Below are 19,324 nucleotides of genomic sequence, written 5' to 3' on the forward strand. Positions count from 1 at the left end.
AACAACAACATAATGTTGGACAAGAATCTCAGACAGCTTCATCGGTTCTTGTTCTGTTTTTCAATTAATTTTTTTTATTTTGTTAATTATTCTTGTTTTGTTTTTCAATTTTGTTTATTTTGAATTTCGGTATATAAATTCAATTCTGCTATGTTGGATTTGGCTATATTGAGTTTTGTTTATTTCTGCTCCGTTGAATACTGCTCTGTTGAATTTTGGGGTTTAAAATTTAAATTCAATTCTACTCTGTTAATTATGTTGAATGAATGTCGTATGAGTTATATGGATTGATATATTTTTCTGGATTCTAGATTGCTGTCATTTTGAATTTAGATGGAACAGCCACAAAATGATCAGCAACTACAACATAATTCTGTGGGCATCTTCAAGGCTAGAAATTATGGAATTAGCCCTCTCTAGTTGCTTGTTGAGAACCATTGTGAGAACCATTGTATTTTGATTGACTTCATTTAGTGATTTTGTTCAGGTTCACTTTTCTTTTCAACAATCAATATTTAGTCATTGACTGTAAATGTATTTAATTTGTGTAAATTTGTGTTTGTAAATTGTAGTTGTTACTAATTAGAAATTTTTATTTTTGAAGATAGAACAACTAGATAGTGATCAAGCATTACATATATTAATTTTTAATAATTTTATTTAATATTTAATTAAACCGGTTGAACTCCGGTTGAACCCTGGTCGGACCATTGAACCAGTGAACCAGTTGCCTTACCAGTTCATTGACCGGTCCGGTTCTCGCAACCTTGATTTCGACTTACTAAATATAGTTCATTTTGAACTCGCCATCTTCATCACCGCCACCACAACCGAGGACAATGGACACCCCACACGACCACCGTGCTCCAATATCCTACTGTGAGTAGTCTCTGCATGCTTTGCTTTCATGTGGTTCCTTAGGTTGTGCTCAGGGACGGATCCACTCATGTGGGTGTGGGGGCAAGCGCCCCCACTATAATTTGGAATTTTATTGAGTAGTATATAATAATAATATTTATTTGTCCCCACTAAATTATTAAATTTGACCCCACAATAATTTTTTATTCAACTTTTGACATTTAATAGCCAATTTGAAAACTTCATATTAGAGGTCCATTATAATGATCAATTTTTAAATTTAAATAAGATAAGATTGGTGTTCTTTTTTAGAGATCGACTCGAAAGAATATTATCTATCCATTTGTGTTTCTTCTTTTAAAATTAGCTTTAGTTTTTTCATAATAACTACACTAATTGAATGAACTTTTTCAACTATGAATATCATCAAGAGCTAATTTGTATGCAAGTTGAGTTTTAAATGATTGTTTAACGACATATACAAAAAAAAAGATATTTTAATTATATTATCAAAGTTTCAAAATATGAAATATAAAAAATTAAATTTTAAATTATATGTTATTATTTAAATTACTATTTTAGTATTTTAATTTATAATTAGATATTTTGAAACCTAATCATATTTTACAATAACAAAATATAATTATAACAATAATTAAAATAATCACTTGTACAGAATAAATCTTAAAATATAAATTTTGAAATACAAAATACATATTTAAAATAAGTTAAATGATATATGTATTTATACACAAATTTATAATAGACAATTTGATAGCTACTTTTTTATGTAAACGTAATATTTTTATTATAAAAATTATTATAATGTTATATATATTTTGCCCCCACTATCAAAATTTTCTGGATTCGTCACTGGTTGTGCTGCTACATTCCTAACTATTCATATCACTATATGTCTAAGTCCTTATCTTCCTCTCACATGCAACACATTCAGGTTTCTAAGTCTAAATTTTTACAATGCTCCTACCTTTAGGGCAACTTACACTAAGATAGCACAATAAATCATTTCTTACATATTTCGACTTACTAAATTTTGTTCATTTTAAACTTGCCCTCTTCATCGTTGCCACCACAACCGAGGACAAGGAAAACCCCACACGGCCACTGTGCTCCAATATCCTGCTGTGAGTAGTCTCTGCATGCTCTGCTTTCATGTGGTTCCTTAGGTTGTGCTGCTACCTTCCTAACTCTTTATATCATTATATGTCTAAATCCTTATCTTCCTTTCACATGCAACACATTCAAGTTTCTAAATCTAAATTTCTACAATGCTCCTACCTTTAGGAAAACTTACACTAGGATAGCACAACAAATTATTTTTTACATATTTCAACTTACCAAATGCAGTTCATTTTGAACTCGCCCTCTTCATCACCACCGCCACAACCGAGGACAAGGGAAACCGCACACGGCCACCGTGCTCCAATATCCTGCTGTGAGTAGTCTCTACATGCGCTGCTTTCATGTGATTCCTTAGGTTGTGCTGCTACCTTCTTAACTCTTCATATCACTATATGTCTAAGTCCTTATCTTCCTCTCACATGCAACACATTCAGGTTTCTAAGTCTAAATTTCTACAATGCTCTTACCTTTATGACAACTTACACTAGAATAGCACAATAAATCATTTTTTACATTTTTCGACTTTCTAAATGAAATTCATTTTAAACTCACCCTCTTCATCATCATTTTTGTATTATACATATAGTCAACAACAATGAGCACATCTTTTAGGCTTTGACATGGTTCTAGTAAACCAGACTACAAGTTCGGCATTTGCCATCAACAATAGCATAAAGGATTGGCTCCTCAAAGTTTTTTATGACGCGGCAATTCTGATACCTATTTTCTATCGAAATGAAACCTTAACCCAGGATGATGGACCTTTCTACGGCTTTCAAGTTGTGCTCCCAAACCATCCGATCGGAATCTATCTCCATGCAAAGGGAAGATACTCCTTAGTCGAGTGGGATGCAAGACAAGACGCAGCCTATCGCATGTTCGATACCGTCCTTCACATGACACATGAGAAAATTAGGGACTACAACTACCTTTGTGCAACAATTCTGCAAGAGGCTAACAATGCTTGTATTGTCTGGGTTGCTGAATTGGAAGAAAAGTGTGAATACCTTGATGCTTCCTACGACCCCACTAACCAATACGTTTCTTCACCTTAGGCTCATCTTAGCCAAAAAGTTTCTTTTATCATATTTGTTTCTTCATTTCAATCGTGTTATGTTTCTACTTATTAATGAAAAACTTTTTTTACTGACTACTTTAATCTCTTAACGAAAATCAACGTTTTTGTTTTTGCATAAATAACGCACATCAATAACAACTAAAGTATATTGTCGTCTTCTATACTTCGTCCTCTTATAAATTTACCTGTGTTGCATAATCCATAAGTTTTTTATATATGTTTTTTTAGATATTTATATCCTACATTTTGTATTTTGATTAACCTGTTCCAGGTTAAATAATAAAAAAATCAATAATTTTGTGATAATATTTTTTTGCAAAGGATAAACGGCCAATAAAATTTATAAATAACAACAACAAAGCCTTGTCCCACTAAGTGGAGTCGGCTACATGAATCAAACGACGTCATTGTGCTCTGTCATGTGTCATGTCTACAGAGAGACTATTTACATGTAGATCTCGTTTGACCACCATATGGATGGTCTTCTTAGGTCTTCCTCTGCCTTTCGCCCCTTGTCCATCTTCCACCTCATCCACCCTCCTGACTGGATGTTCTATCGGTCTTCTTTTCACATGTCCAAACCACCTAAGACGCGATTCAACCATCTTTTCCACAATGGGTGCTACTCCAACTCTCTCCCTTATATCTTCATTCCTTATTTTATCCAATCGCGTATGACCACTCATCCATCTCAACATCTTCATCTCTGCCACACTCAGTTTATGTTCATGCTCCCCTTTAGCCGCCCAACACTCCGTACCATAAAGCATAGCCGGTCTTTGGCGGTGCGATAGAATTTACCTTTAAGTTTTAAAGGCACTTTTTTGTCGCATATAAAACCAGATGCACTCCGCCATTTTGACCACCCTGCTTGGATCCTATGATTTACATCCTGTTCAATCTCTCCATTATCCTGTATGATGCACCCAAGATACCTAAAACTTTTAACTTTTCGTAGGGTGTTTTCTCCAATCTTCACCTCTATATTAGGGTTTTCCCTTCTCGGACTGAACTTACATTCCATATATTCCGTCTTGCTACGGCTTATGCGCAGACCATACAATTCTAAAACTTATCTCCATAACTCCAACTTCTTATTTAGGTCTTCCTTTGACTTTTCCATAAGGACGATATCATCGGCAAAAAGCATGCACCATGGCATAGGCTCTTGGATGTGCTCTGTGAGTACTTCCAAGACTAATGTGAAAAGGTATGGACTTAAGGATGATCCCTGGTGTAATCCTATACCAATAGAAAATTCTTCTGTCACACCACCTTGAGTCTTCACACTAGTTGTGGCCCCATCATACATGTCTTTAATTGCACGCATATATGCGATCCTTACCCTCCTCTTTTCTAAAACCTTCCATAAGACCTCCCTTGGTACCCTATCATATGCTTTTTCCAAATCAATAAACACCATATGTAGATCCCTTTTATTACTACGATACCTCTCCATCATCCTTCTTAAAAGGTATACCGCTTCAGTGGTAGATCTGCCTGGCATGAATCCAAATTGGTTCTCTGTTACTTGTGTCTCTTTTCTCAACCTCCGTTCTATCACCCTTTTTCATAACTTCATGGTATGACTCATAAGCTTGATCCCTCTATAGTTTTCGCAACTTTGTATATCCCCCTTATTCTTGTAGATAGGTACCAAGGTGCTCTTTCTCCACTCATCAGACATCTTTTTTGACCTTAAAATCTCATTAAAAAGCTTGGTTAACTAGTTGATGTCTTTTTCTCCAAAACCCTTCCAAACCTCAATCGGGATATTATCAGGTCCTACTGCCCTGCCATTTTTCATCTGCTTTAGAGCCTCTTTTACCTCAAAGTCTTGAATTCTTCGATAGTAGTCAAAGTTTTGATCTTCTTCCCTTGTGCATAATCGACCAAGGCTCGGAAGAGTCTTCTGTCCCTCGTTAAATAACTCATAGAAGTAGCTCTTCCACCTTTCCTTAATCTTCTCCTCTTGAGCCAACACCTCTCCATCCTTATCCTTTATGCACTTAACCTGATCCAAATCTCTCGTTCTTCTTTCACGGCTCTTTGCGATTTTATATATACCTTTTTCTCCTTCTTTTGTGCCCAAAGACTAGTAGAGACCCTCATATGCTCTTGTTCTTCCTTCACTTACAGCCACTTTTGTCTCTTTCTTAGCCGCCTTATATTTTTCCTAGTTATCTACGTTGCGGCATAAAGACCACTCTTTAAAGCATTCCCTTTTTATCTTTATCTTTTCTTGTACACTGGCATTCTACCACCAGGACTCCTTGTCTCTTGGTCCTATTCCTTTAGATTCACCAAAGCTTTCTTTTGCTGTTCTTCTAATAACTTCTGCCATTTCTCTCCACATCTCTTCCGCACTTCCATTTCCATCCCACTTTGCCTCTTCTCCCACCCGTCTTAGGAAGCTTCTTTGTTCCTCACCTTTCATCCGCCACCACCTCGTCCTTGGGTTCTTTGTATAATGTCTTTTCCTCAACTTTTACTCAACGCGGAAATCCATGACGAGCACCCTATGTTGTGTTATCAAACTCTCTTCCGGGATAATTTTACAATTAATGCAAAATTTCTGGTCGACTCTCCTCAACAGGAAGAAGTCGATTTGAGAGCTTGTCATGCCACTCTTATAGGTTATAAGATGTTCGTCTCTCTTTTTAAAACATGTATTTGCGATGAGAAGATCAAAGGTTGAGAAAAAGTCAGTTTTACCCTCGGCATTGATCATCCCGAAACCATGACCTCCGTGAATACTCCCATATCCAGTCACTTCTCTACCAACATGGCCATTTAAATTTCCTCCTAAGAAAATCTTATCTCCCAAAGGTATGTCTTGAACCAAACTCTCTAGATCCTCCCAAAACCTTATCTTGTGTTGTTCGTCCAAACTCACTTGCGGTGCATAGACGCTAATCACATGGAAAACACCTCCCTCCACCACAAGTTTGATAGAGATGATCCGATCTCCCACCCTCTTAACATCCATTACGTCCTTCTTCCACTGCTTATCCACAATTATTCCAACCCCATTCCTATTCTTCACCTTTCCTGTATACCAAAATTTGAAGCCAGAAGTATCCAACTCCCTAGCCTTCGCACCAACCTATTTTATTTCTTGTAGGCACATAATGTTAATCTTTCTCCTTTTAATGGTGTCCACCACCTCCATGGACTTTTCTGTTAGAGTGCCTATGTTCCATGTCCCAAATCTTAACCTTCTGTCACTCCGACCTTTATCTTTTACTTTGTGAACTAGCTTATTTACCCTCGTCCGTTCACGAAAATGCAAGAACCCTTGCTCATTTAACACTACATCCGAGCACCGATGCAGCGGCTCTTGCTCATTTGACACCGTACTCGAGCCATACAGCGCGTTACTTCTGGGCAACGACCTAGCTTTAGCGCAATAATGTCTTTAATTCATGTCATGGGGGTTCGACTATATTTTTATGTTGGTTGTCGAAGACCTAACACAACTCTCCTCCTTTATTCGGGCTTAGGACCGGCTATGTACCGCAAGTGTAACATAGGCGGAGTTAATAAAATTTATAAACTCTCACCAAAAATCAAATTACTATTAATTTCCTCGTAAATCAAAGGCAATTATCAATATAAAAGCTTAAAAATAAATAATATGTCGCTAATCATACTAAGTTAAATTTTTAATTAATTATATTATATTACACAGCAAAATGAATCATTTATGTTCCACTCAACCATTGTTAATTTAAAATTTTAAAATCTTACTCTTCATAACATATAATACTATTTTTTTTACTTATTTTTACAGAATGTGCTTGTAAAATAAAATTGTCTGCAAACTTAACAAATAATACTTATAAGAGTACACTATATTTCTTAAACATAATTAGTAAATAAATAATTTCTTATTAAAATACAAATGTCCAAATTTATCTATTATTCTAAAAATATTAAAAACCAAGTTGTCAAACTCCTTTTTTTTTTTTGGAATAAAAAATTTATTAAAAAACGAATTGAAGTATTACTCATGAAATGGACAAATTAAAGTCTTGAAATTAATATTTTCTATTATAAGAAAATTTTATATTATGCAAATTTTATACATATTTACTAAAACATTTTACTATTACTGTTACTACTATTACTACTACTACTACTACTACTACTATTATTATTATTATTATTATTATTATTATTATTCAGATAAAATATTTTTGACCCAAAATTTCAAAAATAATTTCACACACAAATGTCAACTTGCCCTATCACTAAATCGTATAAATTGAGTGCAGTCCATTATTCCATATACGCCTCAAAAGGAGAGTATATTTCAAACAGAAGTATCTAGCCCAAATACCATAAACAAAAACCTATGGCCCACTCTTCAGATCTCTTCAACTACCAGCTCACACCAAGGCTAACATTACTTGACTACACAAAACGACAAGAGCTAATAGAATTGTAATGTCGCAAAGACTTGTAAATGGACAGCTTCAAAATTAGAGAGAGAAGTGGGCAGCACCTTATCCAAAGGTGGATGAGAAAAGAGCTATTCTGGTATTAATTGCATTGTGCAAGGGTTGGTCGGTAAACAGTGGGCTTTGGATTCCTCATGTGAACAAAGTCAACAAACTATAAAAAAATAAATAATGCTATATAATATTAATTAAGATCAAGATCCTGTTTTTCCGTTTTCATCATGTGAACAAAGTCAACAGATTATAAAAAAAAAAAATAATGCTATATAATATTAATTAAGATCAAGACCCTGTTTTTTGTCATGTGAACAAACTAAAAAAAATAATGCTATATAATTTAAATGACCTGTGAAACTTTTTATGAAAACTAAGGCAATATATATATAGGTGAATGTTATGGTGCCTATCACTTTTTACCTAAGTTACTAGAAAAGGTAAATAAATAATATTTAATAAATTTTACATGATTTACTTTTTATTTTAAATATTTTATTTTTTACTTTAAAAGGAAAGTTAGGCAATTTAGGCATCATAACAAAGGCACCATAGAACTCACCATATATATATATATATATAAGTTTAGCAAACGAAATAAAAACGGAGCAGAAAGGCTAACTACTGCTTGTGTTTATGTAATAATCCTTACCAGCTACTGCTTGTGTTTTTACTTCTTAAAAAAATAGTCAAATAATGGGAGTGGATCCTCTCCAATGAAAAAAAAAAACTGAATGGTATCCAGTGTTCAATCTAACCATTCATTATTCTCTTTCTCTTATTTATTTCTGGCCTCACTCATAGAATCAAAGGTAATAAATTACACTGTATTTTATCCATTGTTAAAAAAACGGGAAAGGATCATTTTCCGTCGAATAATACTCTTCTGTCTTTTTCCACAACACTTTTAAATATCCACTTTCGTAGCGAATTGCTGTTTGAAAGATGATTCCACCAATCTAGGCTATTTGATTCCCTCTTTTCCACAACTTTGTTTTCATATCGATCTTAATTCTTTGATTGCCTTTGCCTTTGTCTTTTCACTTCTCTTTCTTTCTCTTTTTTTCTTTTCTTTTTTTTTTTCCTGGTCTTGCATTCAACACATTACTATTTTCACGTCTTTTTAATCAACCCAATTCTCACTGAAAAAAAAAAAAAAAACAAAACACAAAAAAAGAAATACACAAAACACAAAAAAAAAGTTTCTTTTGAATTGACCAGACAATCATGAGAGCTTCTAATTTCTATTATGGTTGTTTGCTGCTTCTTTCTGGTTAAGGACTATACATCCTGTTTGATATGGAGGTTTGTCTCAACATTTCATTATCTACTTTTTTCTTTTTCATATTCTTGTATTTTTTTAGGTTTATCTATTATGTTAGAACATATATTAAGATTACAAAATAAAAAAAATTAATTAAAAATATTTAAAATTTTCTACTAATAATAAGTTTATTATGTATTTTTAGAACACAAGTTAACTAAATTTTTCTTTTTTTACATGTGTTACCAATCACTCCCCGAAAAAAAAAAGAGAATTATTAATTTATTGAGAAAGGATATTAATCACTAAAAAAATTTAATTGAAAGCTTTAAGTTCAATGTAAATTATTATTATTATTATTATTATTATTATTATTATTATTATTATTAGATATTAACAATCTATTTTTTAATTATTTTATTTTATGTAAACTTAATCATAATAGTAAGTATATTATATTTTAACGAAAAAGTTTTGGATTCAAGACTTATTAAATACCATTTTACATACTAAATATGTATTATAATAATAAGTATGAAATTAGTTAAAATTATAATTTTTTGGCATTTGAAAAAAGTAAAAATAATAATGTGTTGGATTTTTTAAAATTAAGTTTATAAAATATTATTATTTTTGATATAACTTTCTACCAACTTTTTAAAACTAAAAGATCCATTGACCGGTATTTTTACCTAATGCAGAAGATTGGAAAAGGATGCCCTATTAAAGGGAGGGTTATAGACTTGAAGATTGATATAGTATCCCAATTTTAGAGATAACCCCACAAAAAAATGCGGTAAATATTTATCATAATTATTTTTTTTTCTTATTTCTATTTCATCGTAAGATATGAAAATTAATATCATATTTCGCATTTTAAATTAATCTTATTATGTACGCATCCTAATAAAAAGTATGACATAATTTTATTTTATTACTTATTCCGTTAAATTGATTAAATATATGAGAGATACAGTAAAAAAAAATTAAAGTTGCAACTCTATCAATATATACAAAAGTAAAAAAAGAACGAAGGGAAGTATTAAAGATCAGCATTTTCGTTAAAATTTAGTCAATATTTAATTATTAAAAAATATATAATTTTATATTATTAAATATAATCTCGTATGAAAACCAAAAAAATACTTAAAAATAAAAAAAAGATATAATCTCATATCAATAAAAATATTAATAATAATTAATTGATAACTATAAATCATAAAATGTACTGAGCTAAATAAAAAAAATACAAACATTGTGCCTGTCTGCATAAAGTGTGATGCACGGAGAGAACTAACTTTTATTTATTTTATTTTGTCAAGAGTACGTGAACTCAAATTTAAAATGTTCTCTTATTAAAAGTTCTTGGGAGGAGGGGACACATTTTTCTCTCATGAATCCTTTATTCATAAACCACCTTTTATTTTATTCTGTGGAGCAATAAAGAAGAAATGAGAAAAAAAAAAAAAAGAAAATAAACTAAGGAGGGGAACTTAATTTTGGGTAAAATTGGGAAAGAAACAAATAAAAGAAAACAAAAGGCCAGGGGGAAGACTCAGATGGGGTATCGAGAAAAATGAGGGTTAAGTAAGAGCATTTTTTTAAGTTTAATTATTTTGTTAATCTTTGTAATTTATCAAATTTTTAATTAAGTTTATATATGTTAATAATTATAATTAAATTTTTATATTAGATAAAATTTATAATTAGATCCTCACTGGTTATTATTTTTTAAGTAAAAAACACAATAATTTTATAGTATTTGTTTTCATAATATTTCAAAATTTATTCTACATCAAACACAAAAATAAAGATACTAAAAATATTTTGTATCTTTTTACAAAAAATAATTTGAAGGTGTCTAATTGAAAAATTTTATCTAATATAAAGATTTAATTATAAATTTTTAAATTATAAATACCTAACTAAAAATTTGATAAAATTATAGAATAAAAAGAATAATTAAATCTTTTTTATTAAGTGTGTTTACAGTCACAGATATATGTAATCTAATTATTTATCTAAAACTAATCCAATCCAATAATTATATTGATTTTGGATCTGATGGATAATCAATTATAAACGGTGTCAGACCCGATTAAATCCGACCTTAATTGGTTCGGATATTGATTCTAAGATTATAAAACTCGAACTAATCCGATTGTCCAATTAATTAATATTATTTAAAATAAGTAAATAAAATCTAGTAATATATATACAGCTTTATCTCCTAATCCAAAAGTATTCGAAATAATGAGAGTTATTTAAATTTAAATTGATGATGATATTTGTTTTTAGATCCAATTAAACCCAATCTTAATTGGTTCGAATATTAGTTCTAAGATCATAAAATTCGAATTAATTTGATTGTCTAATTAATTTAATATTATTTAAAATAAGTAAATAAAATCTAGCAATATATATACAACTTTATGTCCTAATCCAAAGGTATTCAAAATAATGAGAGTTATTTAAGTTTGAATTGATGATGTATTGTTTATTATTATTATTATTATTATTATTATTATTATTATTTACAGCATGTAGAGGATTTATTTTATTTTTTCTAATTTTTTTTATTTTGTTGAAATTTATTTTTAATTATTGGATATCTAATTACCCAAATCAATCCAATCCAAGTTTAATCAGTTCGACAGATCTACTTACAAAAAAATTTAAATTCAAACCGATCTAAATCAATTAGAATTTAATTTGTTTAGTTCTCTTTTATTCTCGAACCCAAACCAACCTAACTCGTAAACGCCTCTAATTTTTATTATATCATGGCCGAAAAGAGTCATAATTGATGTTCACAAAAAAATTTCTTAACAACTCTAATAAATTTAAATTTAAATTAAATAATAAAGTTACAAATAAATTATATAAATATACATGTATAATTGGTATACTCTAAGATGAATAAGTTATATATTTTCAAAAGATATAAAATATTATTATGATTAAATTTTTTCTATAATATATGGAGTATTATTAAACCTCGGAAAATGTTAATAAAGATTAGGTATTTATTGTAGACCATTCCTTTTGACTAATAAAGACTTGCATATTCGATATTTGTATTTAAATTTTTTTTTTAGAAAAACAACAGAGTGAGTTTATAATTTGATGAATAGATAGTATACTTATAATTTAGAAGAGCTCATATAAATAATATTATTAAAAATATATTTTTTATTAAAAAAATAATTCATTTGAATAAGTGAATCAATACGAAAATACCCAATATATTTATAGGAATCAAATCAAATAGTACACGTACGTTCGAACAACTTCATTTCTAGTAAAGATATATTTTTTTCTATATGCTCATACAAAATAATAGATTCAGTGTGTGACCTATTCATTAGGCTAATAACGCTTCTACTTTATAGCACAAATAGATTTAAATTAATGTGTCTCATTACTATGGTTAATTATAATTTTTTAATTAAGTTTTTTAAATTAATTCAAAATATATAATTGTAAATATAACAAAATATATTATTTTAAATATATTAAATATCAAATTAAATCAAATTAAACATTTTCTAGTGTATATTAAATAGTTAGGAAAACGAATTTTATAGAATATTGAAGCTATTGTGATGTTTTTGTAACAGTGGATAGAACAAGGGATTATAGTTGATTGAGTTTTGTTTGAACACATTAGATGGAGTTTATAAAAGTTTAAACTATAGAAAATCCAATTAAAATCAATAATGTTAAGAAAATAATAATTTCAAATAATTTTATTTAATATATATATATATATATATATATAATATGTATACATAATTATACAATTATTACATTTAGTATTATTTAATTATTTTAACAATAATTAATAAATACAAAATAAAATAATTTTAGAATAATTTTTTATTATGTTTTAAGAATTTTTATTAAAAAAATAAGTAAAGTTGTTAGAAGAATAGTTTCAAACGTAAATAAAATTAAAAAGTTGACTAATGAATAATATAATAATGACACATAACTTATAATTATATATATATGGGTAGGTCTTTGGTGGCTAAAGTTACAGTGGCTAAAAGTGACTAAGTTTTGAATCACTAATAAACACATGACATGTGGAGAGTTTGGTGGAAGTTGTTAGTTAGAGTGATGAGTCTATGCAGGACAAAAAAGTAAATAAACTGACCAAAATAATGTGTATATCATGTGGGCTTTTTTTGAAGAAAAAAATCTGTTAGTGTTTTTTGAGTAGATAATTCCAAAACTGTAATAGTTGGACCTTAGTGTGAAAATCTATTATAATATTAGATTAATAAAAGATAATAAACTATTAATGCTAAGAGTAATCTAAAAAAAATAAGAACTAAATCATGTAATATTTATGTGAGCTCTTACTATTAATATATTTGTGACATGAATTATATGAGAATATAAATTTATAAAATATTAAAATTTTATAATAAAATATTTTTATTTTGAATAAAAATAACTATTAAATAGTATTGTTGATTTTATCATAGTTATTATTATTTTTGTTCTTGTTATTATTTATATTATTATTATTATTATTATTATTATTATTATTATTATTATTATTATTATTAAAAGAGAAATAACAATTTTACTAATGCTATGGCCTAATATTTTTAGAATCACACTGTATAAATTTGGTTAGAGTTTTATAAAAATTTTTTATTATAATTATTTGTTATTTTAAAATTTTTAAAATATAAAAAATTTATACTAAAATACCATATTAGAAGGTTATATATAGGTTACTTTTTTCGAAAACAAAATTTATGGTTTAAATTTATATGTTTGTAGATATGTAATTTTATTTGAGTTCCAGTCAAATACAAAATATGAATTTCAGTTTTTATTCATTTTTATTCTGTTTTTATCTTTTATTGTAATATGTAGGAGACAGTTATGGTCTTGGCCATCCAAAAAATTTAAAGAACTATGTCTACATATGAAATATATGTCTAAGAAAATAAAAAATATTATGTAATTTAGTAACTTTATATGTATTAATTTTTTATTATATAATAGATTTATATCTTAATTATTTAGCTCTCTAATATTTTTTACTTAACCAATTTAATATTATACACTCAAGTTTTTATACTTATCAAATTAGTTTTTATATATTTATCTCTATATCTATTTTTAAGAAAAATTGTTTGTTCTTTTAATAATAACATATTTAACATTTATATTATTATATAAAATATTAGTAATGACTTAGAGATTATGTTCTGATAATTATATTGTGTATCTTAGATGTTATTTTTTGCAAAAAAATACTCAATTTTTCGTTTAATTTTACATTCTTAAAAAAAAAATTACCAAACTTTTTTTTATCTTAACTTATTTAATTCTAGCTATCATTTTATTTTGATATTCGTATCTTATATTTGATAACAGTATTATACCTTTAAGTAATTAATAATTTAAGATTTTTTTCAAGTAATTTTAATTAATAATTTTTGTAACTAAATACACTATAAATGTTTGGTCCATTATAATTTTATAATATATTATCGATATGTTGTATGTCATATCAAAAATGATATTATAAAAAATAATTTATAAGATTTTTTTTTTTATATTTGGATAAAATCAATTCAATAACTATATATTATTCCTAAATTACTTTTATGTAATAAAAAAATCTAAAAAAGAAGTTAAAAATTTTGTCTATACTTACCCTCCATATTAAAAATTCTAGATCCGTCCTTGGAAATCTAATACAAAAATATTTTATACACTATTATAATTAAAATATTTTTTACCGTAAATTTACACGAATATCCTAAAAAAACACGAGTGACTCTTTTTGTTTTATATTTTTACGTTTTCTGCTTCTTAATGCCATTTCTTCCTTAGTTTTAAAACTTATATAATGGAATTAACAAATAATATGTATAATCATGGATATACAAATTAAAAAATAAAGAATTTTTAGTTAAATAAAAATTAACAAATTAATATCTTAAAAAAACATAAACGTTGATAAAAATTAACAAATTTACTTCACAAATTGTGGTGGTTTTGTAGATTTTATATTTGTTTCTTTAAAATTTTATACAAAGACCACGTTTTATATAAATATTAAGAGAAAAAATAAAATTAACAGTAAATTCAGTTTTAAGACAATCTGGTATAATTGATTTTCCACTAGTTTATTTAAGTAAATTATAGAAGGTATGACATTATGAATTCAAGATTTACGGATGTCAGTTTTAGTGGATTCACAAAGTAAAAAAGTAAATCTTATTAATAAAACTATTATGAAGATTTTTAATAAGAGCAGTGTTATATGACTAACAAGTTTATCATTTTTTGTCAGCACTTAGTCACAGAGGCCGAACTAGATGAAATATTAGAGGGGGGCCAAAAATATTTACACAATAAAATAAGACTAAAATAAAAATTTTAATGGGGTCTAAACTGAAATTTACATATAATTTACATGTAAAAAAATTAAAATTAAGGGGTCATTGCCCCCTTTCCTCCTACCTGGCTCCGTTCCTGCTTAGTCGGTAATAATTTGTACTCATATTTATAGAGATTTTGTACACAATAAACATACACTTTACACATATGTTTATTAAAGTTTTGCACATACACATAAATTATTACTATTTGCACTCAAAATTTTTAGAGTTTGAACATATAAATTAATAAAATTTATCTGTTAAAAATAATTTAGTATTTATATTCACCAAAATATAAACAAAACTACTAAAAATTACTAATTTTCAAAAATTTATCTTTTATTAATAATAATAATAATAATAACAAGAACAAAAATAATAATAACCATGATAATATCAACAATACTGTTTAATAGTTATTTTTATTCAAAAAAAATATTTTCTTATAAAATTTTAACACTTTATAAATTTATACTCTCATATAATTTATGCCACAAATATATTAATAGTAAAAATTCACATAAATATTACATAATTTAATTCTTTTTTTTATTACTTTTATTATTAATAGTTCATGATTTTTATTAATCTATCGTTATAATAGATTTTCATACTAAAGCCCAACCATTAAAGTTTTGGATAGAAATTATCCACTTAAAAAATACTAACAGATTTTTTTTCCTTCAAAATAAAGGCCCACATAATTTTGGTCCGTCTATTTACTCTTTTGCCCTGCTACTCACTAACAATAAGGCCTATCACTCTAACTAACAACTTTCACCCAACTCTCCACATGTCATGTGTTCATTCGTCAGTCAAAATTTAGCCACTCTTAGTCACTATAACCTTGGCCACCAAAGAATTACCCTATATATATATGCATTTAACCAATAAAAGAAAAAACACAAACATTAATTAACTTAGTATTTTTTCACTCTTCTTTTAATGTAATAAGAGAAAAATTTAAAATGTTTTAATACAATTAATAGGGCACTTATTTGATCTCTTTCTCACAATTCTATCATCGTTATGGGTAAATTTACAAAAAACAAAAAAAAAAAAGAAATAAAAGAACTATGATTAGAGATAAAAATGTTAAAACTTTAAAGAATAGAAATAAAACGGATATTATAAATCAGGGGAGTATTTTTACATTTCATCATTTATACATTTTCAATTTCTCATTGAGTTCTACATCATGTGTAGCATGAAGATGTAGCAAATTAAAAGGAGACCATTAGACCAAGGATGAAATAAAAGCATGTCGATCAGCTTTATACCGGACTTTTTGCAAGAACGTGTGTTCGATGCAGTAGCCGGTTTCTTAACAGAGCAAGTAAAGTATGTATGGGATTACGAGAAAAGATTCGATGATGTAAGCAAAGTTGTAGAGAATCTCAAGAATGACAGAGATGAGGTGCGCGATAGAGCCAAGGAAGAGGAAGGACGATATGGGAGAGCGATATACGATAATGTTTTAGAATGGCTGGCTCGTGTGGATGAAATTGTTGTTAAATATAATAAGTTCAAAGAAGATCATGATAATAATGCAGGGTATGCACTTGCTTTTCCATTTCAAAATTTAGACATAAGGTATCGTCAAAGCAAAATAGCCGAACGTATCAAAGAAGATGCTGAAAATTTGCAAAATGAGAAGCGTGATAGAATATCTCGCTGGCAGGGCCCACCTTCTTCAATGGGTTATGCGCTTCCTTCTGTTGAATATGAAGAGCTTGATTCAAGAAAACAAAATATGGAAGATGTCAAGAAAGCCTTGGAAGACTCGAGTCTTACAATGGTTGGTGTTCACGGCCTAGCTGGTATGGGAAAGACTACTTTGGTCATAAAAGCTATTAACACACTTCAAAGTGGAGAACCAAAGTTATTTGATATGGTCATTATGGCAAATGTGGGCAAAAATCCAGACATCAGAAAAATTCAAGGCCAGATTGCTGACATGCTCGGAATAACATTGCAAGAGGAGAGTAAGTGTTTATCTATATTCTATACCTATAATAAACGCAAACAACTATATTTTTAAATAATTGCTCAAACAAAGAAAAAGACGGTGAATTTTCAAATGTTGTTTGAGTGGATTTTTTTGAAAATAGTTGTTTAAGTTGCATTTTGCAACGTTCTTTGCTCTTTGGTATCTTTTCCCTCAATTTAATATTTTTTTTAACTTATTTACAAATTATTTTCAATACACCCACTTCAACCCCCTCTAATTAAAAGACATGTTTACCTCTACTTCCACTAATTAAAAAACGTTTTTTAGACTATTTTTCTGATTTTCTTTTTCTAATTTTACTTAAATAATATACGATTTAAAATATTACTGTACCAATTAAGTCACCATAATATATATATATATCAAATACTACTATATCAGTCACCAAAAAATACTACTATATCAAATTTCTTCTATTGTATAAATACAGACATTATAACTGGGTAACCCACGCTTTAGCCTGTTTCATAAAAATATTATTGTAGTAAGAATTTGGGACAGATCTACAAACATAATATCTAGAATATTGTTAAACTTAATAATACTTTACACAATAATACTGTGTGGCAAAAAAAAAAAAAATCATTAAGTCAATCACCTATATAAAATATGTGTTAAAATTTAAAAATATATTAAAAATAAATTAAATAACACATTTATTTTTCCACATAAATATATAATAACTAATTTGATAATTGATTTTTTTTTTATGGATATGGTATTTTTTTCTTTAGATTAATATTATGGTCATTATTTAATTTATATGAAGATATTTTTATATAAAAATAATAATTAATATATTAATATATATTATATTAAATAATTTTTAAATATTATCTTAACATAAAAATATCTTTATATAAATATTTATTTAAGAGTCCTGCTAGAGAGTTAATAGAGTATCTATATAATATGTACAATAAACTGTTTAATTGGTCCAATATGAAGTAAAAATAAAATTTACTCACATTAATCTTAATTTCAAAAGTAACCACCACCACATAATCCATCCCATTATACACATTGTACATTATAATTATTGGCTCTCGATACCTTTTTTTTTTTTTTTATATCTAATATTATTAATGTTCTCTCCTAAGTCTTTATCTTTGATGGATATGCCTTAAGAGACCCTCAATAGGTCTGATGGCAGTGTTGGGGTTGACTTGTTTTTTTTAAAGAAAAAATAAATTCTTCTGTTGTTTTTGTATTTTATATCTATGATAATTGTACAACGTAGGTGAGTATGCGAGAGCTATTCGCATAAGAGATAATTTGAAGAAAGGAAAAAGCACCCTTATAATCTTAGATGATATGTATGCAAAAATGGATTTGGATAAGTTGGGAATTTCATCAAAGAGTGGCGATGACAAGAAGAATCTCATTCTCAAACAAGGAATAAAATCTTCTAATCCCTCTGGAGCAGCTCAAACTAAGGAAGAGACAAAGACTGCTGAACAAAAGTCAGAAATAGATAGTGTTAGAAAATATTTGACAACTCAAAAATCAATAACAGAAGGTACCAAATTATAATGCACATATATTTTAATTTTTATTTGCATACGCATATCGTATATATATTTGTATAAGATAATACCTTAATTAAACTTTTAAAATTTGTAAGCAACATTTTTATTATCATATTTATATATTATACACATATATTGTATTCAATACTTATATCCATATTTTTGTATAGATAAGACGAGAACAGGGAAAAAAATTGAAGACACCTCTACTGGTTCTAGTAAAGTAGGGAAAGCAGCACAAGAGAATCAAAAAGGATGCAAAGTTTTGCTAATTTCCGAGGCAAAACAAGTATTATACCAGATGAATGTGAATGCAAATTCAATTATCTTTGTGGATGCCATAAAATCTGAGGATGATGATGATGCCAAAAAATTGTTCAAAAAAAGGGTTAGAATCTATTATTTATAAATACATTATTTTTAGCCAATTATCCGTTACTTATGTATATCTACATCAAATATTAAGCTAAAAATCTTTAAGATCGGACTAATATAAAATATGTAAATTTCATGGATATTGGTATTTTTATGTTTTTCTCAAGATATGGAGATCATTTAATAAAACAAGAGA

General features: G+C 27.9%; 1 protein-coding gene across 2 annotated transcripts; it reads left to right on the forward strand.

Annotated features, from left to right (window-relative positions):
- Positions 1-8,444: 8,444 nt before the first annotated feature.
- LOC112726853 (probable disease resistance protein At1g51480) lies at positions 8,445-19,324 on the forward strand. 2 transcript variants are annotated; one of them, XM_025776397.3, is made up of 5 exons: positions 8,445-8,841; positions 9,502-9,596; positions 16,420-17,198; positions 18,465-18,743; positions 18,924-19,324. In XM_025776397.3, exons 3-5 carry the CDS (start codon positions 16,475-16,477, stop codon positions 19,160-19,162), a joined length of 1,242 nt encoding a protein of 413 aa, XP_025632182.1. In that variant the 5' UTR covers positions 8,445-8,841; positions 9,502-9,596; positions 16,420-16,474; the 3' UTR covers positions 19,163-19,324. The 2 variants fall into 2 exon arrangements, with proteins under 2 accessions (XP_025632182.1, XP_072064895.1); XM_072208794.1 differs by lacking the exon at positions 9,502-9,596.

This window comes from Arachis hypogaea, chromosome 12 (assembly GCF_003086295.3).
Source record: "Arachis hypogaea cultivar Tifrunner chromosome 12, arahy.Tifrunner.gnm2.J5K5, whole genome shotgun sequence".
Taxonomy (NCBI): domain Eukaryota; kingdom Viridiplantae; phylum Streptophyta; class Magnoliopsida; order Fabales; family Fabaceae; genus Arachis; species Arachis hypogaea.

Bases quoted from the DNA above. Each gene is read 5' to 3' on its own strand.
- LOC112726853 (XM_025776397.3), top strand. From the start codon at position 16,475: ATGTCGATCAGCTTTATACCGGACTTTTTGCAAGAACGTGTGTTCGAT. The intron at 17,199-18,464 runs GTAAGTGTTTAT...TGTACAACGTAG, and splicing joins AATAACATTGCAAGAGGAGA to GTGAGTATGCGAGAGCTATT. The intron at 18,744-18,923 runs GTACCAAATTAT...ATTTTTGTATAG, and splicing joins TCAAAAATCAATAACAGAAG to ATAAGACGAGAACAGGGAAA.